At 33.2% G+C, this 18242-nt stretch overlaps 1 protein-coding gene across 4 annotated transcripts in view; it reads left to right on the top strand.

Annotated features, from left to right (window-relative positions):
- Kiaa1107 (KIAA1107 ortholog) overlaps window positions 1-16799 on the top strand; it is an 88365-nt gene extending 71566 nt beyond the window's left edge. For 2 of the 4 annotated variants that reach the window (XM_005385055.2, XM_013514537.1), the window contains exons 10-18: window positions 1124-1306; window positions 2190-2327; window positions 3134-3263; window positions 5448-5509; window positions 8742-9444; window positions 9781-9868; window positions 10514-10641; window positions 12358-14661; window positions 15932-16799. In XM_005385055.2, the coding sequence (XP_005385112.1) occupies window positions 1124-1306; window positions 2190-2327; window positions 3134-3263; window positions 5448-5509; window positions 8742-9444; window positions 9781-9868; window positions 10514-10641; window positions 12358-14661; window positions 15932-16401 (4206 nt within the window). In that variant the 3' untranslated portion in view covers window positions 16402-16799. The remainder of the gene's footprint in view (window positions 1-1123; window positions 1307-2189; window positions 2328-3133; window positions 3264-5447; window positions 5510-8741; window positions 9445-9780; window positions 9869-10513; window positions 10642-12357; window positions 14662-15931) is intronic. The other 2 variants (XM_005385056.2, XM_013514536.1) reach the window with 2 other exon arrangements.
- Window positions 16800-18242: the final 1443 nt, after the last annotated feature.

Here is an 18242-nt window from a genome sequence, read left to right as displayed (position 1 = left end):
CCACCATACAGTCTATATTAAGTATTTCTGTCTGTTATTTCCGGATTTAGTAGGTATTTCTTGCTGAAGTAACAAACCCACTTCACAACTAAATGGCTATAATTTATTATTTCTCACTATTCTTTGGGTTGATGGGGTGATGCTGTTGTTAGGCTTATGGGGAGTTCACTCCCATGGCTGAGCCTCCCACTTTACATGGTCTTTCTAACCAGGCTTCTTCATGGCCTAATGGTCCCAGAATTCTAAGAGGGGAAATACAGAATCTGGAAGGCTTCTTGAGACTTAGGCTTTCAAACTTGTACACCACTATTGTTAAAGCAAGTAAACAGATGAGTCCATTTTCAAGGCATGAGGAAATAGATTCTTCCTCTTGATTAATGGAGCTGCAAAGATTTTGTGGTCATGTTTTCCCCTTAATCTACTACAGTTTCTCTGGTAACTATATATTCGTTACTTTGTTATTTAATCAGCACGGTTTTAATAGCTAGAAATCAAACATGAATAGGATAAATTAATTTATAATTTGCCATCTTTTCCTGTATGTTCAAGCACGTGGTTTTCCTGAATTGTCATTCTATAGAAATCAATATTTGTGAACATTTCTTACTGTGGTATAAAAATGAATCATTATTAAATTAACAAGTGCAAAAAAATAGAATCTTAGTCATTACAGAAGAGGAAGAAAGCCACTGGGCATTATATGTGATTTTTAGCCTTTCTGAATTTGCAATAATAAATGTATATGTTATAGTCAAAAAAGATTACACTAGTAAGCCCATATTAATGTAGTCATGCTGTCATGGATGACATTGGTAGGCACACAAATTAATTCAGTAGTGAAGTGAATTTATAATTTTTTTTACAATGTTGTTCTCAGGTTTATTTTTATAACATTTTAAGGGTGGTTTACTCCCAGCTCAAAATTTACCCTTTTGGATAACTCTGAACAAATGAGTAAATTTTATAGCTAAAATTGATGACAAAAATATTAGCTACCTGGACTTCTGTTTTTTGTAAGATATAAATAGCACAAGAAAGCAAAAATATTTAATTGCTTAGAAAGTTATTTCATGAGCAGTAATAGCACCTAACTTTTCTTTCCAATATTTTTTTAAATTGAAAGAATAATAAGAATGCTGCTTTCCTCCTGATGGAAAGCGACAGGCTGGTCATCAGTTTACCCAGAGTGAAGTGGACAGAAGCGGCACTGACCATGGCATCTCAGCTCCAAGAAGCGTGCATTGTGTTTATTGTAGAGAACTTCTCCAAGATCATTCAGAGTGAAAACTTTACTCTTCTCCTACAGGTACTACATTTAAAATCATTTCTTATACTTAGTCCCATCTTTGTGTTCTGATTTTAATCACATAAGATAAATGCAGACTGCCTTTGATTTAGTTAGTATGATTTAAATAAATTCCATAGCAGATGGCATATTTGCATCAGATTTAGAGCAGTGATGGACAGGAGTTTTGGCTCACAAGATAAGGAAAACAGGAGGGACAGGTGTGAGTGTCCTGGCAAGGCACACTGTAGTTCTTGCCAACACTAGCTCTCAATCAGCATTACCACATTTTACAAACCAAAATTGTAAATATAATGCTTTGGTCATTATTACAATTATAGTCCCTATCTTAGCAGGAATTACTTTCTCTAAAACTGATTATTTCTAGGTTTTGTTATCAGGGCTATATTAGCTCTCAAAAACAGTATATTTGTCTATATGTGTATTTGTGTATACACAGATTTTTTAACAAAGGAAAACCGGAAATACGATTTCTTTTTTCTTAGTACGTATTCACAATACATAAATCCACTGATCACGGGGAATTGGAAGATGTACATATCGCATCTTAATCCTTTTTACTTCCCCTTTCCCTCCAATTCCTCCCCACTTCCTACCTCCTAGCTCCCCTGCCCCTCTCCAGGAGGACTACCTCCGTATCTATCTTCTACTTTGCCCTTTAAGTTACTCATACTTTGTATTTCTCATGTAAGAGAAACCATGCAATATTTAACCTCTTGTGTCTGACTTATTTTGCTTAACATTAATAGTTTCAAGGTACATATATATGATTTCTGTTTGACTTCAGATAGTTATGATGACTATTTTGCTACTATGCCAAACTTTTATATTTGTTGTACATTTTAATGAATTTTTATTAAATAGCAGTTTCTGTGTTTCATAGTCACAAGCAATGAGCAGCACTGCTGATCTGTTGGACAAAATTTTAAAAGCAGTTGAGGAAAATATTACCACTGAAAATAGTTGCTCTCTTCTTATGGCTCTGGATGCACTGTTGAACTGTGAAAGCACAAAGGAAATGGTACTGAATGTAAAATCACTCATTAAAATATTGTTATATCTGTAGCATTTTAGGGTTGTAAATTGCATGTGCATTTTAAATGTTGCATTGCTCTCTGAAACTAGGCAGTGGGCACCTAGCGGTGATTATGGTCTTTACCTTGTGTGTGTTTGGAATTTTTCGTAATAAAAAATTTTCAATGCCATTTTTCTTCAAATGGACTTTCTATAAAAGTTGGGAATTTGGCATTTTAGCTCACAATACACATAGTTTTTGATAGCAATATTATTTGGCACAATATAACTAATATTTCTCATCACTGGATTAAATTTTCAGATATAAAATGTATATTGAGAATTTTAATCGTTTTTATAATAAATTCTTAATTCCTTTTTAGATTGACAAGGAAAAAGCAATTTAGATACCATATTATTTTTAAATGCAATTAATCCATAATAGCATACTAATTATAAAGTAGTACCATGTTTATTATGTAAGAAGAAAAATTTTAGCATACTTAATACTATTGCATAGAGTATTTGACCTTGTAATGTCATAGATGACTTTAAAAGACTGTGGAAGATATTCATATAAAGGCTACTGTTGCTTTAAAATAATGTTCGGTGGAAAGGGTAAGATTTAACTTCACATTCACTATAAAATTCTAATTAGTAAATCTTCATAAATAACTTGTACCCAGCAATTTTAAAAATCTAACTGATGACATCATTGATCTAGCTTAGGAGTAAGTAGATTCGGAAAGGAATAATGACTGGTTGCTATGACAATGTGTTCTCACCAGCTGCTGATTTGTTGCTTGAACACAGGGTTTTACGTGCAAGATCCAGGCTCTGCGTGATAAGCTGTGGATCTTCCTGGTTCAGTCTTTCTATGCTGTCCGACACACAGAAAGCTGGAAGCTGATAAGCACAGATGATCAACAGAAAATTCAAGCAGGTATTTCTTTTAATTCTCATTGTGTGATCTTTGTAACAACAGATATTTGAGGGTGTTCCGATAAGCAGAGAGATTAACATTTGTGTGCTTCTGTTCAGTAATAGAATGCTAATCAAAACTAGTGACAGTATGGTAGGCAGTTTTAATAAATCATGTTTTTTCCCTTTCTTAGAAAATGAAACTCACTTCCTTTATATGTTCATATCAATTTTTAATCCTCCTGTATATAGCAACAATATTCCAGCAAAATTTGCTTAAAAGCATTCTTGTGAAGAGGTGAAAGTATAAAAAAAATTCACACAGAATAGATTACAAAATGTACTTTTTCCCCTTTTAAAATATATTTTGCCATAAAGCTTTTCCATCTTTTCATCAGATACCCTTTCTTATGGGTTAGCCTAGATTAGACGGCTTTATTTCACAATTGATTGGTTCAGTGATGTGGTCTGTGCTATTGTGGAGTGTCCCTTAGGAGCTGCAGAGTGGTCTCTGACATTTAATAGGTACCATCTGAAACATTAGCATTAAACAGATGTATATTGCTCAGAATATATGTCTGTTTCCATAATATCAAAATAAAATTTGAGGGTGTGGAACTAAAAATGGCTTCATGACTATTTTTGGGTTAAAGCAGGTGCTTTGGAAAAAATACTGGCATATTCAGCAAGTATACCTTTAAAAACATTTACAGCTAAAAGACCATGTTTTATGAAGTAAATATTTTTGTACTATACAACATGGAACCCATATGTGATAAAAATATATTCTTGATAATATACTGGTATTTTGTTTAGTGGAATAATCAAAATGTAAGCTGCCTTATCTTGCATTATAAGTATAACATGATAGTGCAGCTAGATGTGGAGATCACTTCTCATTTTTTAAACAACAACAAAAAAATCTTTAAAAATTGGAATATTTTTGCTTGTGACTATTTCTGTGCTGATTTTTGGATGGTAGTTTACTACAAAATCTGAACACTATCAGGAAATAAAATAACAACAGCACTCCTGGAATAGGTGTCCTTCAGTTCACTTCTGATTGGTAGCAAACTTTGTTTTTCTCTATTTTAGAAGATTTCATATTTAAGTTGAATTTTAGTTTCTTTAATTCTTCAAAGTGCTGATTAAAAAACTACATGTAAATACACATACATACATACATACCTAAACAAAATGTCATTGATAATACAGATAATTATCACAAAGAACTTTTCATTTTATTAATCAGCGTAATATTTTAAAATCTTAAATATGTTGAATTATAATGAATCCTGACTTATGCTAATTACTACATTACAAAACCCAAGTCCTGGGTTGTCTTTGTTGTAACATTTCTTATGTTCTATTGAGTTACTGACCTTGAGAAATTTTTATTAATGCCTTACTATATATTGTATAGATATTTGATTACTGTAAATCAGTCTTTACAATGCCATTTCGAGGATCTTACTTTGTCTTACAGCACATACCTCTATAGAATATAGGTTGTGAAAGATGCGTGATAGAGTTACAGATAATTTAATATATTTTATTAGCTGTTTTTTTTAAAAAGTCAAATTTTGGAAAAATGCATCTTAAGTCCCATAATCTACAAAAGAAAGAAATACATTAATTAAATTGTATTTCTTGTAGACATAACTTATAAAATGAATTTTTATTTATTTGGAAAAAGAATGATGAGTTTGAGGATTGTTCCTTGTTTTATTTTCAAAAGTCCTAAGTTTTTCTCTTTTTTCTTTTTTCCTCATGATACACCTGCAAAGCCAGAAAATACCTTTAATTTCAATGGAATATTTTTATAGTTCTTAGTATAAGTATTTTCTCATATTTAATTGGTAGTAAAATATTACATCAGCCATAATTTCTAATTTTTTGAAATTTGGGAAACTAAATAAAATCAGTTAAAAATGTACAGTTTGAGAAAATTCTGAGTTTTTATATATATAATAATTTTTTATTTGAGATTCTTTGAGTTTATTTAGTAATTTTAAAAACAAAATCATAGGGACTAGATTCTTTCTTAAAAATTCTAAAATAAAACAAGGAATTGTTTTTGTGTACTAGATGGATTTTTTAAAATTTCCTTCAAAATACTATATAACCTTTTGCTGCTAGCTTTGTGTTTTTTCATAGTTCTATAGTAATGCTTCCCATAAAAATAAATTGCCGGTTCTTTCTACAGCTGCATTTGACAAAGGTGATGACCGAAGACTTGGCAAAAAGCCTATCTTCAGTAGCTCTCAGGTAAACTTTCTAAATTTTATAGGTCCAAATGAGAAAATATATCAAATGTTATTATTTTCTATTTCACTATATTTTAAAATCTGTTTATTAATTAAAGCTAATTATTGATAGAAGTAACTTTGAATCTTTTAAAAGTGAATAGTTAATACTTTCTCTGTACTACTAAGGATTAAATCCAGGGATTACTGAGTTCTTTTTATTTTTTTTATCTTGAGGCAGGTTCTCACTAAATTGCCTAGGCTGACCTTGAACTTTTGATCTCCTGCCCTATCCTCTTGAGTAGCTGGAATTACAGACATGTGTCACCATGTCTGGTTGATACGAATTTTTTATATCCAGCTGGCATGAAAGTATCTACCTTTTTTATATCCTTGAAAACATTTTTGGCAAGTAATGTATTGGAGCCATTCCAGTAGGTTAGGAAATCTTTAAAATTCTAGACCTAATTCAGTGCTTATTTTTCTAATTACTTTACATGTTATTTGGTGTGGAAAAAAAAGCAGTTAGTACCAAGAATAGGGTTGTTTCATTGTAAAAGTTATCTGAGGTAGTTACAAAATAGAATAGTGATTGCCAGGGACTAGGGGTGAGGTCAGGTATGGAAAAGGACAGGTGTTTTGTTTTGTCTTGTTTTGTATTGTTTTGTCTTGTTTTGTTTGAGACAGGGTCTTGCTATGTAATTCAGGTTGGCCTTTAATTCACTTTGTAGCCCAGGCTAGCTTCAAACTCACAACCATCCTCCTGACTCAGCTTCCCAAGTGCTGGGATTATAGGTGTGCACCACCACACCAGCCTGGAGAATTGTTTTTAAGAGGGTACACAGTCTAAGTTTTGCAACATGCAAAGATTGTAGAGATCTGTTGTACAAAAAAGTGCATGTAGTTAACATTACTGCACTATATGCTTTAAAATTTAATATGATAAATTGTGCCATGTGCTTCTTAACCACATATACTTGTTATTTGATGCATTTGTTATAAACTAAAATACATTTTTCTTCTCCTAAAATGTTATTAATAATGGTTAGAGTTCAAAGCTAACTTATAGCTGCTCATATAATCAGTAATATATTGGAAGTATAAAATTATACTAACGTACTGTGTGCATTACAATGATGATATAGAAATATACATTAGAGTTTCAGTTTGGAATGCAAAGAATGTACTGCCCTTGTAGAGTGGAATAGGGAGTCCTGTTTTCATTCCTTATCATTCAGTAGATAGAAATTAACACACCCCACGCCATAACTGAGCTTTCATGGCTTAAAGCAGGGGTCAAACTCTAAATGACTTACTTGAGAAATTATGAGACATGGGGCTTTTTTGCAAGTATATCTCCTAGGACTTTGCTAGAATGTGTTTTACAGTATACTAGCTACATCATATTTTCCACCAAAGAACATGTAGCATCAACTAAGTTTGAGAATTACTACATATCATAATAAACCTTAAAAATACTGAGAAACACTACAGTAAAAAACACTTTGAATTATCTCACCCCAAATCTCTAATTATTAAACTGTGGAACACTAGTATGCTTCCTCTGCACCCCTTTAAAGTACTGTTACCTCTAGAAGTGGTATCTAAGGACATTTTTTAAATGTGCTTAATTCGCTATAATCTCTTTAGGTTTGTTTTTTTTTTTAAGAATTAGCATATCTACCTTCATTTCCTCTGTGATCAGCTAGGTCTTTCCTCTTTCCTTGCCTCACAAGAAAATAGGACAAATTCTCATTGTTCTTCCTAAATTCCTGACTTAAAGATTTTCTAAGTGCTTTTTCAATTAACAACAGCAGAAAGGATGCAGGATAATAAGTGTCCCTAGGGAGGCAGTGGTATACTGAAATGGATACTGGATATAAAACTAGCAGAGTTCAAATCTTGACTTCACATTTATTATCTATTAGAATCCTAGAATGCTGCTCGGAAGAAGACCATCCTCCACTCTACAAACATAAATAATTTAAAGCCCAGAGCTGTTAATAACTTCTTAAATATCCTAGGTCCATTAGAGCCAAATCCAGGACAATAATGTAGTGATTCCTTCAACGCCAATTTAGCGAACATTTTGTTTTTATTAATAAATAATTTTATCTGTTATCTGCATTCCCATTTAACTTAGGCAGTTTTAATGTAATTATAGAAATTTTTCATATAGAAAAATAATTAGATTTTGATCTGTGTGTCAGTTACATGCTCAGTTTCACCAGCAATCATCAGCATCTTCTCAAGTCCCTGGTATATAATGAGCATAGTGCCAAGGGTTTTGGATAGAACCAGTACCTCTTACCTCTACATTTTCATGTAGCTTTGCAAAAGAAAAAAAAAAAGCATTTATATATTTACAAAAAAGACATTGTGGTCTTACTTTTTATTCTAAAATTCCTACCAACCTTTAAAATACCTCTTCAGTCAATATTGGGTCTAGGAAAGATGATAAAGTAGTTGCATTTGTCTTCAGTATCCTTCTGTTTTTTTCTCCATTTATCAGATAGCCAATGCTGGACTACCATCTTGTTCTTTGAAAAGCCGGTCTTATCAGATGTAATGTATTGTGTTTCCTTGAAGTTTTTTTTTTTTTTTTCAATGAGGACTTCAAGAAATAAACTGTGCTACAACAGAGGATTAATTCTTTAAAGATAAAATTTCTGATACTTGAGATAGGCTGAAGAGAGAATTTTGGGTGAAAATCTTTATAATGTCCTTCAGATTATACCATTTAGATGACTATTGCATTGAGGCAATAAATCATGAACTCAAGTCCTAATTCTATCCCTTAATAGTATGTGATTTTGGGTAAGTTACACATGTTCTTTAATCCTGTTTCTTGTTTAGAAAAGTAATAGCTACAGGAGTGATTTCATAGAACTATTGTCAGGATTAAGTGAAATGATATATGAAAATAGGTTAGCATGGAATCTGGAAATGAGCCCTTAAAAATTCTTGGATGTTGTTATGTATTCAAGACATTCTGAACCTTTAAGTTTTAATCTTTGCCATAACTTTGTAAATTAAAATAGTATGCCTTTTAAATAAACATTTAATGCTGTATGTCAGAATTAAGATATATGATTCAAGATGCAAAGTTTTGATCTAAATGGTCAAAGACAATTCAAGTTTTTAATCACCTTAAATATGAATTTTGCTATTTTTTCTTCTGAAAATATGGCTCACTTAAGTATTATATGTCAAAAACTTAAGGCAAGTTAAAAATTTTTTTTTCTTCTTTGTAGCAAAGGAGACACATTTCTGATTCTGGTGTTTTAAAAAACAAATCTTGGAGAGAAAATAACAAGAAAGAGTGTTGGAGTTATCTCTCTACTAATCAAAAGATGAAATCAGATGGATTAGGAGCATCTGGACATTCATCAAATGCTAATAGAAATAGTATAAATAAAACTTTAAACCATCATGATTTAAAGGAAAAGGATGGTACAAAAATAGCATCAAAGGTTACAAAAGGATTGAAAACTGGGGAAAAAAACATTTCTGGAAATTCCAAAACTGTAACAAAGCCCAAAACAGAAAATAATGATAATGCAAAGTTGGAAAACTTGTCACCGAAAGTTGTGGAAAGAACAGCAGCACCAGTTGGACAGAAAGATTCATTAAATGGAAAAGGAGTAAGAAATCAGGAAGGGCAAGTTGCAGGTGCCAGACCCAAGGTGCTCACTGGAAACCTAAATGTGCAACCCAAAGTAAAGCCTTTAAAAAAAGTGACAGGTAAAGATTCTCCATGCCTCAGCATCACAGGACCCTCCAGCAGATCTGCGAGTTCAAGTATGGAATTACTAACTTCCACTGAATGTCTGAATGAACCAAAACAAAATGGATCAATAGGAGAAGAGAAGTCTTCTGGTCAGAAGCTATCCTTTTATGATTCTTCAGGACAGACAGTGAAAAACAGTGTAGATGGTGTCAAAACTTCTTCTGTAGGTGGGTTTTAGCACTCTGATTTTTGCTGTTGAGGACTGAACATAGTGCCTCACAAGCTAGGCAGTTGTTCTACTACTGAGCTATACCCTTACTTCTACGTTCTAATTTTAATAGCTCCTGACATTTAAAGTTCCTAGAAAAAATGACCCTTGGACACTGATTTCTTTTTAAATGCCAAAAGATATTTATTCATGTCTATTTGTGCAAAGTGAGGGAGAACAGTCCTACCCACTTTGATACTTAATTTTGTTAATAGTATCTAATCAGTAAATTTATAGCGAATTGTTATATATTTAATGTATTCTGTGTCATGACTGACTTTTTCTTAATTTATAGCAGTAAAATCTCGGCCTATTTCAAGAGTTACCAATGGGACTGCCAATAAAAAAAGCATTCGTGAACAAGACAATAATATAAATAATAGGTAGGTCTTCATTCATTCTTTTATCTGTATGCTAACTTTCTCTGAAAGTTACAGTAATTACAGTAAGTCCCTAACTTATGAATGAGGTCCATTCTAGGAGAACTTGTTCATAAATCGAATTCATTCTCAATCCATCAAAGTAAGGAGTATACAGTATGCCTGTGAGTCATATGTATACCTGTGAAAGTTTGCAACAAGAACGTTTGTAAGTCAGGGACTTACTGTATGTACTAATTTCTAGCTAAATATTGCTGAAGTACCTTAGTGAAGAAATTCAATATATTTATATAGTGATATTTTAAAACGATTTTCTTTTTTTTTTTTGAGAGAAGGTCTCGCTTTGTAGTTCAAACTGGCCTTGAATTCACTAATGTACCTCAGCCTGGCCTCAAACACGTGGCGAGCCCCCTGTGTCAGCCTCCCAAGTGCTGGGATTACAGGTGTGTGCCACCATGCCTGGCTTTAAAATGATTTTCTTATTAAAAAGTCAATGCAAAATGATGATTAGTGTAGTGTATTAGAAGGTTATCTCCCTTTATGTTTATGGCACATGATTATGCATTGCTTTATCATACTTGGCCTGTACTCTTAAATGTTGATGTTTTGGAATCTTACTGTAATATTGAATGCAATCATTTTTCTTAGTATACTAAAGAAAGTCAGTGGCAAAAGGTGTAGTGATCCGGTACCACAGGCAGTTTTGAAGAAAAGAAGTAATGGCAGTGGACAGCAAAGGACAAAGAGTGCCCCATCTAATCTTGCTAAAACTCAAGGTAAGTCAAAATAGTCCTGGGTATCATGAGTATTATTTTCTTATGTAAGTTGATTGACCAAAACTCTAGCTTGAAACTTCAGTAGCAGAGGAATAAAACATAACCCTTTTTTATTTTACATTTGTTTCACATGACAGAGATGAGAGTTTGGACTTTTACTTTTAGAGAAATATTTTGGTATTTGCGGGGTTTATTGTCCTTTGTGGTAGAAATAATTAAGGGAGTTACTAGTTGAAATAATTAAGGGAATCACTGGTTTACTTGCATTTTAGGTCCTTTCATAGAGAATATAGGGAATATGCCTATGTTCTTCATTGATAACTCTAGGAATTACATCTAAAAATCCAGCATTAAAGAATTTTTAAAATAATGATATGAGGGGTGGTGTGTGGCTCAGTGGTAGAACATTGGTGTAGTATGCATAAGTTTCATCCCAAGCACTGCAAAATAAGTAAATTCTCAAGTTATAAGATTAAAAAAATTAAGTGAGGGCTGGGGATTTAGCTCAGCGGCAAAGCACCTGCCTGGCAAGCGCAAGGTCGTGAGTTTGGTTCCTGGTACCGGAGAAAAACCAAAAAAACAAAAAAACAAAAAAAAAAAAAAAAAATTAAGTGATAGTTCAGACAGCCATAATATGTAGGGAGAAAGAATTTTCCCTTCAAAATCTGATGTACCCACTGTCTTTCAGTGATCTAAGAGTACTAGAGTGCATAAGTGATTTAAAAAATTATTTTTCTTAATTCGTTAAGCATTCACATATGTAAGAGCAGTTTGTATTTCATAAAAACATCTTTATGTATTTATGAATTAATACTGAAAGCCAATTTAAAAATATGGCAGAGAAAAGTTACTCATATCCTAATAATAGATAAAAATTTATCATCTAGAAGTATTTGATGGGCTTATATCTCAGTAGTAGAATGCTTACCTAGCATGCACGAAGTCCTGGGTTCAATTTCTAGCACTGTAAAAAAAAATCATCGTTCTATGTGGTAGATTTGAATACCCAAAATATCATCTCTAAGACTTTAAGAAGCATAAATAAATGGATTCCCAAACTTAATCCGCTGTGCCCGGTAGCTAGCAGTTCTGGTTTCCACAGCAGATCTAAGTTGTTAACCTCAATGATTCATGGTTATAAGAAGTAAAATGGTTTTATCATGTTTGAATAAAACAACTCTAACAATTTTAACTTTTTTTTTGTTTGTTTAATTTGATTCACCTTCTTAGCTGTGCAGAACACAGCCCCCCTCCCAAAGAGAAAAAAAATGAGAGAGAGACTTCAAGGGAAGACCTTTCTTCCTTCTTTGGTATAAAAAATCAGATTTTTCACTCTCATGTATTTATGCAAATCCAATTTTTGCATGAGGATCTAGGCCTTTTACTTGGGAAAGAGAGATCCTATTCAAATAAGTTCTACTAAAACCCTGGAATAAGAGGGAGGGAGAAAGGGAGAAAAGGGGACTGGTGTTGGAAATCAAACTCAGTGCCTCATAAATTTTAGGCAAGAGCTCTACCATTGAGCTATACCCCTAACTTCCCTCTGTAGTTTTAATCATCTTTATCATATGACTGATTCCTAATCTGTCATTGTCCATTTGATCATCGATGTTACCCTTTCATTTTTAAATTGATTTTATTTTCCTAAAATAATTTAAAACATACTGAATTCCACTCAGAATTGGAGAGTATTATTTCTGAACTTTCTTTTCTTAGGATCTGAAGGAGAGTCACCACATTCAGTAAAATCTTCAGTCTCTTCAAAACAGTCAGGTGAAAATGTGACGAAGCTGGAGCACAGTATAACTACAGATAAACAAACATCCAAGAGAAAAATTGTTAAGCAAGGACATATAAATACTCCTAAGGCTAATACAAAACTGGTATCAATACCTAAAAACCTAAATCAGCCAAAGATGGGTGAAACTCTGAATAATAAATATTCAAAACAAAAAACGCTTACTGGACAAGTCATACTGAAACCTCAGTCTTCGCAAAAACATTTAAAAAGTGAATCACCTGTTCCCCAAAAAAGTATCCTTCATGATATACCTGATAATAACAACAAAGACAGTGTTTCTGAACAAAAACCTCATGGGTCTCTAGTTAATCTCACATCTGAAATCAGTGATACAGAAGCCTTCCAGTCATCATGTAGACCTGACCCACAAAAACTATTAAGCAGTCAAGAAAAAGCTAAGTTGGTGTCAGAATGCCAAAATATTTCGAAGCTGGATAAATCAATGAAACATGAACTGAAAGTAAAGCAGATTTGTTCAGATAAAAATGAAACCAAATTTCCCAGTCACAAAGACATAAATCATTGCAATGCAACTAAAACATACAGCCATTCTGGTGGGAGTGATACAGATTCAAAGTTTTATAGCATCACTGCTCTAAAATCCACAGTTTCGAATATAAATGAAAACTCCTTAAACTCTAATCCAGTTTGTGATTTAGATTCAACAAACGCAAAGCAAATTCATTTAATATCAGATAGAGAGAAACAAGCAGAGAAAAAAGATACAAACAAAAAATCGAACTTGGAATGTATGAAAGAAGCTTTATCTTGTGTTCCTGAAAGGACAAATGATACCTTAAATTCTGTTCAGGATGACAGAAAATCTAAAATTCATATAGGAGAAACGACAATTCCTAATCAATTGTTTGATGACTCTGCTGTGAAGGAAGACAAACATGCTGCCACCGATTCAAAACAACTGTCAGGAAAAACTTTTGCTAAAAATATGGAAAAGTCAGAAACTCCAGAGAACCTTGACACTCTAGAAGTCCCATTCACAGGTGCCTGGAATTTGAATACCAGCATGCTGCCTGCAGGAGAGAGTCCTGAGTCCGACACCGGCAGCGCTACCACATCCTCCGATGACATAAAGCCTAGATCTGAAGACTATGATGCCGGAGGGTCCCAGGATGATGACGGGTCAAACGACAGAGGTGTTTCTAAATGTGGCACCGTGCTGTGCCGTGACTTTGTTGGAAGAAGTAGCAGCGATACCAGTACTCCTGAAGAATTAAAAATATATGATAGTAATTTAAGAATAGAAGTAAAACTGAAAAAGCAAAGTAATCATGATCTTTTCCAAGTTAATTCAACAAGTGATGATGAGATTCCTAGGAAAAGGCCAGAAATTTGGTCACGATCTACAGTAGTCCGCCCTAGAGAGAAAGAAAACATTCCGCGAGGCACTATCCAGTTTACTCAGGAAATAGATCAGGTTTCTTCTTCAGCAGATGAAACAGAAGATGAAAGATCTGAAGCTGAAAATGCTGTAGAAAATTTCTCTGTGATTAATCCATCTCCTCAGCAGTTTCAGGGAATAATTAACCTAGCTTTTGAAGATGGAACCGAAAATGAAAGTCGTGAATTTTCTGCAACTAAAAAGTTTAAAAGATCAGTTTTACTTTCAGTTGATGAGTGTGAAGAACTGGGATCTGATGAAGGGGAAGTTCATGCTCCCTTTCAGCCTTCTGTAGATTGTTTTTCACCTTCTGATGTTTTTGATGGTGTTTCTCATGAACATCATGAAAGGACCTATTATCCAAGATTTCCCCAAGGAAGTGAAGATAGTATTTTAAAATGTAAACAACAAGGTAAAGGCAATAGTACATATAAAACTGAAAGCACTCCCGTGGGTCTTAGTAGCATTGACTCTTCAAGAAAAGATAAACAGAACACTACAGCCACAGACAAAAAGAACACATTAGATGTCCTATCCAAAAGAGACGGACAACTTTTTCTAGAAGATGAAAAAGTACACAGTGGAAGAGATATGGATAATGACTTTCAGCAGTGCAACAAATTCATGGATAGTGATATAAAATCTCAAGGAAGACCGTGTCATTTGGCGCTTCATCAAAGAGAACCCAATTCTGAGATACCAAAGAACACCTCTGCAAAATCTCTAGACTCCCTTCAGAGTCACATTCTTCCTCAGGAAGGTCAAGTGAGAGAAAGCCATTCTACAGCTACTGAGAAAGCTAATATTGCTTTATCTGCAGGTAATGTACAGAAATAGAAATGCTAAATGCATAAGAAAATACATTTATAGAATCTTAAAGTTGTATGTAACCCTGAACGTTATATTTTAGGTAGAACAGTTACTTGAGCAGTGGTATCAAATTTAGATGAATATTAAAATTTCTTAATAATACGAAAAGTACTAATGATCCAGTATTTATTGTTTTTGTAAAATCCTAGTAAAAATTACTAACTAGTAAAAATTTTGGTTGTTTATTAGAGCTGACCTTCTAGGAGAGTTTACATGAAGGAACAAAGAGAAAAACTTAGTTTGTTATTACTTAGTTATTTATATTTAATTTAGCATAATTCTTGACTATTAGAAATTTTATTATACATTAGATATGATTTATGGACTTGCTAGTATATCTAAGAGGGCTGTGCAATAACTACAGTAATATGTAACTAAAAGCATTGAACTATTTTAACAACTAGATATTACAATTTATATACATTTTACAGAGAGTAAGCTTTCAGGATCAATACAATTCTATTCTAAATTTTTCAAGTAAAAATTTACATTTCCTAAAAGAGATTATATTTAGAGGTAATGATACTATATGAAAAAAGCCCAGGCTTATTTCATATGCTTAGATGCTTTTCTGTCTAATTGTTATGTGTTTTTGTCATCCTTATTATAATAATACAGACTAAGGACCCACATTTGAAGTATGCAGTAGTAGCTGACTGAGCAACTATTGTGTTTCATAATAAGATAATGATCAATATATCCCTATTCAGCAAACTCATAAGGATAGATCTTTAAAAGTTGTACTTTTTGTTTGTTTGTCCTTGCTTGCATCCTCCTTTGCATGTGCAATCTAGAAATAAACCTTTAGATGAAATGTATTTCCCCCTTTCAGAATTGACTTATTTTAAAAGTTACCATCAAATAATTTTTTTCTCCTTAAATTTCTATTGTAGTGAATTAGATATATGTGCACTTCCTATGTTTATGGTTAAATATTTGTGTTACTTTCTGTATCATAAGCTTTCAAATTAAAGCATGGAGAATTATTGTTAGTTGCCTATGTTGATTTTGCTGCTAAATAATTACCCTTGAGTTTTTTCATATAGGAAAAGAAATGCCTCAAAAATTTTGTCAATTTTGTATAAATGTTATTTTTCCCATTTTGTGGCTTTTTTTGAGGGGGCTATCGTTGTTATATTGTATTAATATTGTTCTACAAAACTCTGAGGGGTACCGACATGTGCAATTTTTACATTGTATAGTATTATGAATTATTTCAGGAGACATAGATGATTGTGACACACTGGCACAAACCCGCATGTATGACCATCGACCTTCAAAAACCCTCTCTCCAATATATGAGATGGATCTAACAGAAGCATTTGAGCAGAAAATGGAATCTGAAACACATGTAACAGATACGGATTTTGAAGATAGTCAACACTTTGCAAAACAAGATTGGACACTACTAAAGCAGCTGCTCTCTGAACAGGATTCAAACTTAAATTTTACAAATTCTCTTCCTGAAGACCTAAATTTGGCACAGTATTTAATCAATCAAACTCTCCTTTTAGCACGAGACAGCTCAAAACCTCAGGGTATAGCACATGTTGACACTTTGAACAGATGGAGTGAACTATCATCTCCACTTGATAATTCCTCACCAAGTATTACCATGGCTAGTTTTTCCTCTGAAGATTGTTCACCTCAAGGAGAATGGACAATTCTGGAGCTAGAAACTCAGCATTAAAAGTCTTAACAATTTGGAAAATTTAAACTGTGCCATCCCTATATTTTTTGATGTCTATATTATATCTAAATTATAATTGCAGTAGACAGATATAAACTGACCTTAATACTGAGGAAGTTTTCCAGTTTATTGAGGTAGACATAGTTTATTAATATGATGTCACATGTAGAAAAAGTGTTTTTCTAAAGTTTTTGAGCATGTTTTCTATAATTATTAGAAAAATTAGAAGATTCATGAGGAAACCCTTACCTCAGTTTTCCTTTCCTCCCTGATCATTTGTTCACTTATTATTCAAGAATTTAAAGTAGGAATGCACAAGTAAATCATTCCCTCTACCCCCTTTTGCTCTGCATATGGTACCCTAGTAATTTAACAATAAAAAACTTGGTATGCTTGTGTGTGTTTATATAAAGTTAATATTTGAATAATATTCACACTCAGGTTGAGATGGTTTACATTGTAGCTGAGTATTTGGGGAAAAAAAGAAAGCTCAGTTTTCTCAACAGTTCAGATCCAGGAGATTGTGAATCAAGAGTGCCTCAAATCTCAACTACATTATGAAAAAACAAAAACAAAACAAAAAAAAGGGATAGGGTTTCCTGCATCTCTGTTTTGGTTATCTATCCAGAGAGCGCCATCTGTCCTTGTTCAAAGGCAGTGGGAAAACCTTTTCTGTCTTACACCCATTGATTTCCTTAATCATTTTGCATTTTACATTTCATGCTAGGGATATTTTGGAATTGTGCCTGCAATAAGCTAGCAGTAAATATTAATATGAAAGTGAGTACATGGGGCAACTGAGGGGGTTACTGAATTTTAATTCTCTGTATACATATATATGTGTACAAGTGTACCCTTTCTTGGTGTGTTCATTTTAGCTCTTTTTTTATGAATCATGCTTTTACATTTTTTGCTTTGGGACTCTTTGGACTAGTGCTCCATCATTCAACAAACATATTAAAAAGTAATTGCTAACATTTATTTACATGATTTTAAATATGCATCAACACATTTAATTCTATCTTCAAAGGGTTTACATATTCTAAGCCTTGGATTTAGTGGGCAGTATGTCTTCTCCAACTATACATGACTTACTTAGTTTTAACTCTAAGTAAACAATTTCCATGTTCTTGGAAAATAACTACCTAAAGATCACAAGGAGTAATCAAAGTTGTTTTTTTCAGTATTTAAGTAACATGCCTGAGTATATTTTAGAAAAACAATTTTGAACAGTCATGAAGATGACCTGGTTTGGAGAAGTGCCCAAACTTGTTAGGATGTAATTACAATAATTTTGTCAACCTTAGACATGGGGAATGGAGGAGGATTTAGTAACAGAGACATTAGGTATGTTGAGATTTTTGGACATGATAAATGATCAGATAGTGGGAAAAAATGTAAAGGAGTTTTTAAGTTTCTATAGGAAATAACATCCTTGCACACATTGAGGGCCCAATCTGTTGCGAGAACTTTGTCTGAGCTAGAAATAAAAAGCATAGTACCCTGTCCTTGAGTTCTCATTGTAGTAAACAAGAGAGATTTCTTTTTAAAAAACGGCAAAACTGTTGTTAAATGTCTCAGTAAAGCGCTGTACAAAGTATAATTGATGTATAAAGGAAGTGACAGAGGGGTGTTCCAGTAAGTGTCCGTACTCTGATGGTTAATTGGAATTCGTAAGACAGTAAGACACACAGTCTTTGCATAAAAAGAGATCAGAGATTTTAATTCTGGTTGTTCCTTATGGCTGGAAAGCAGGGAGTGGATGGGAAGGTCAGGAGTTGAAGCTAGACAGGAAGGAACATGATTAGATTTCCTTCCTACAAAGATCTCTCCAGCAGCAG

Source organism: Chinchilla lanigera, unplaced genomic scaffold (assembly GCF_000276665.1).
Source record: "Chinchilla lanigera isolate Chin_1 unplaced genomic scaffold, ChiLan1.0 scaffold00022, whole genome shotgun sequence".
In the NCBI taxonomy this organism is placed as follows: Eukaryota; Metazoa; Chordata; class Mammalia; order Rodentia; family Chinchillidae; genus Chinchilla; species Chinchilla lanigera.
Note: the sequence above shows the minus strand (reverse complement) of the source record. Positions and strands in the feature narration are given on the sequence as shown.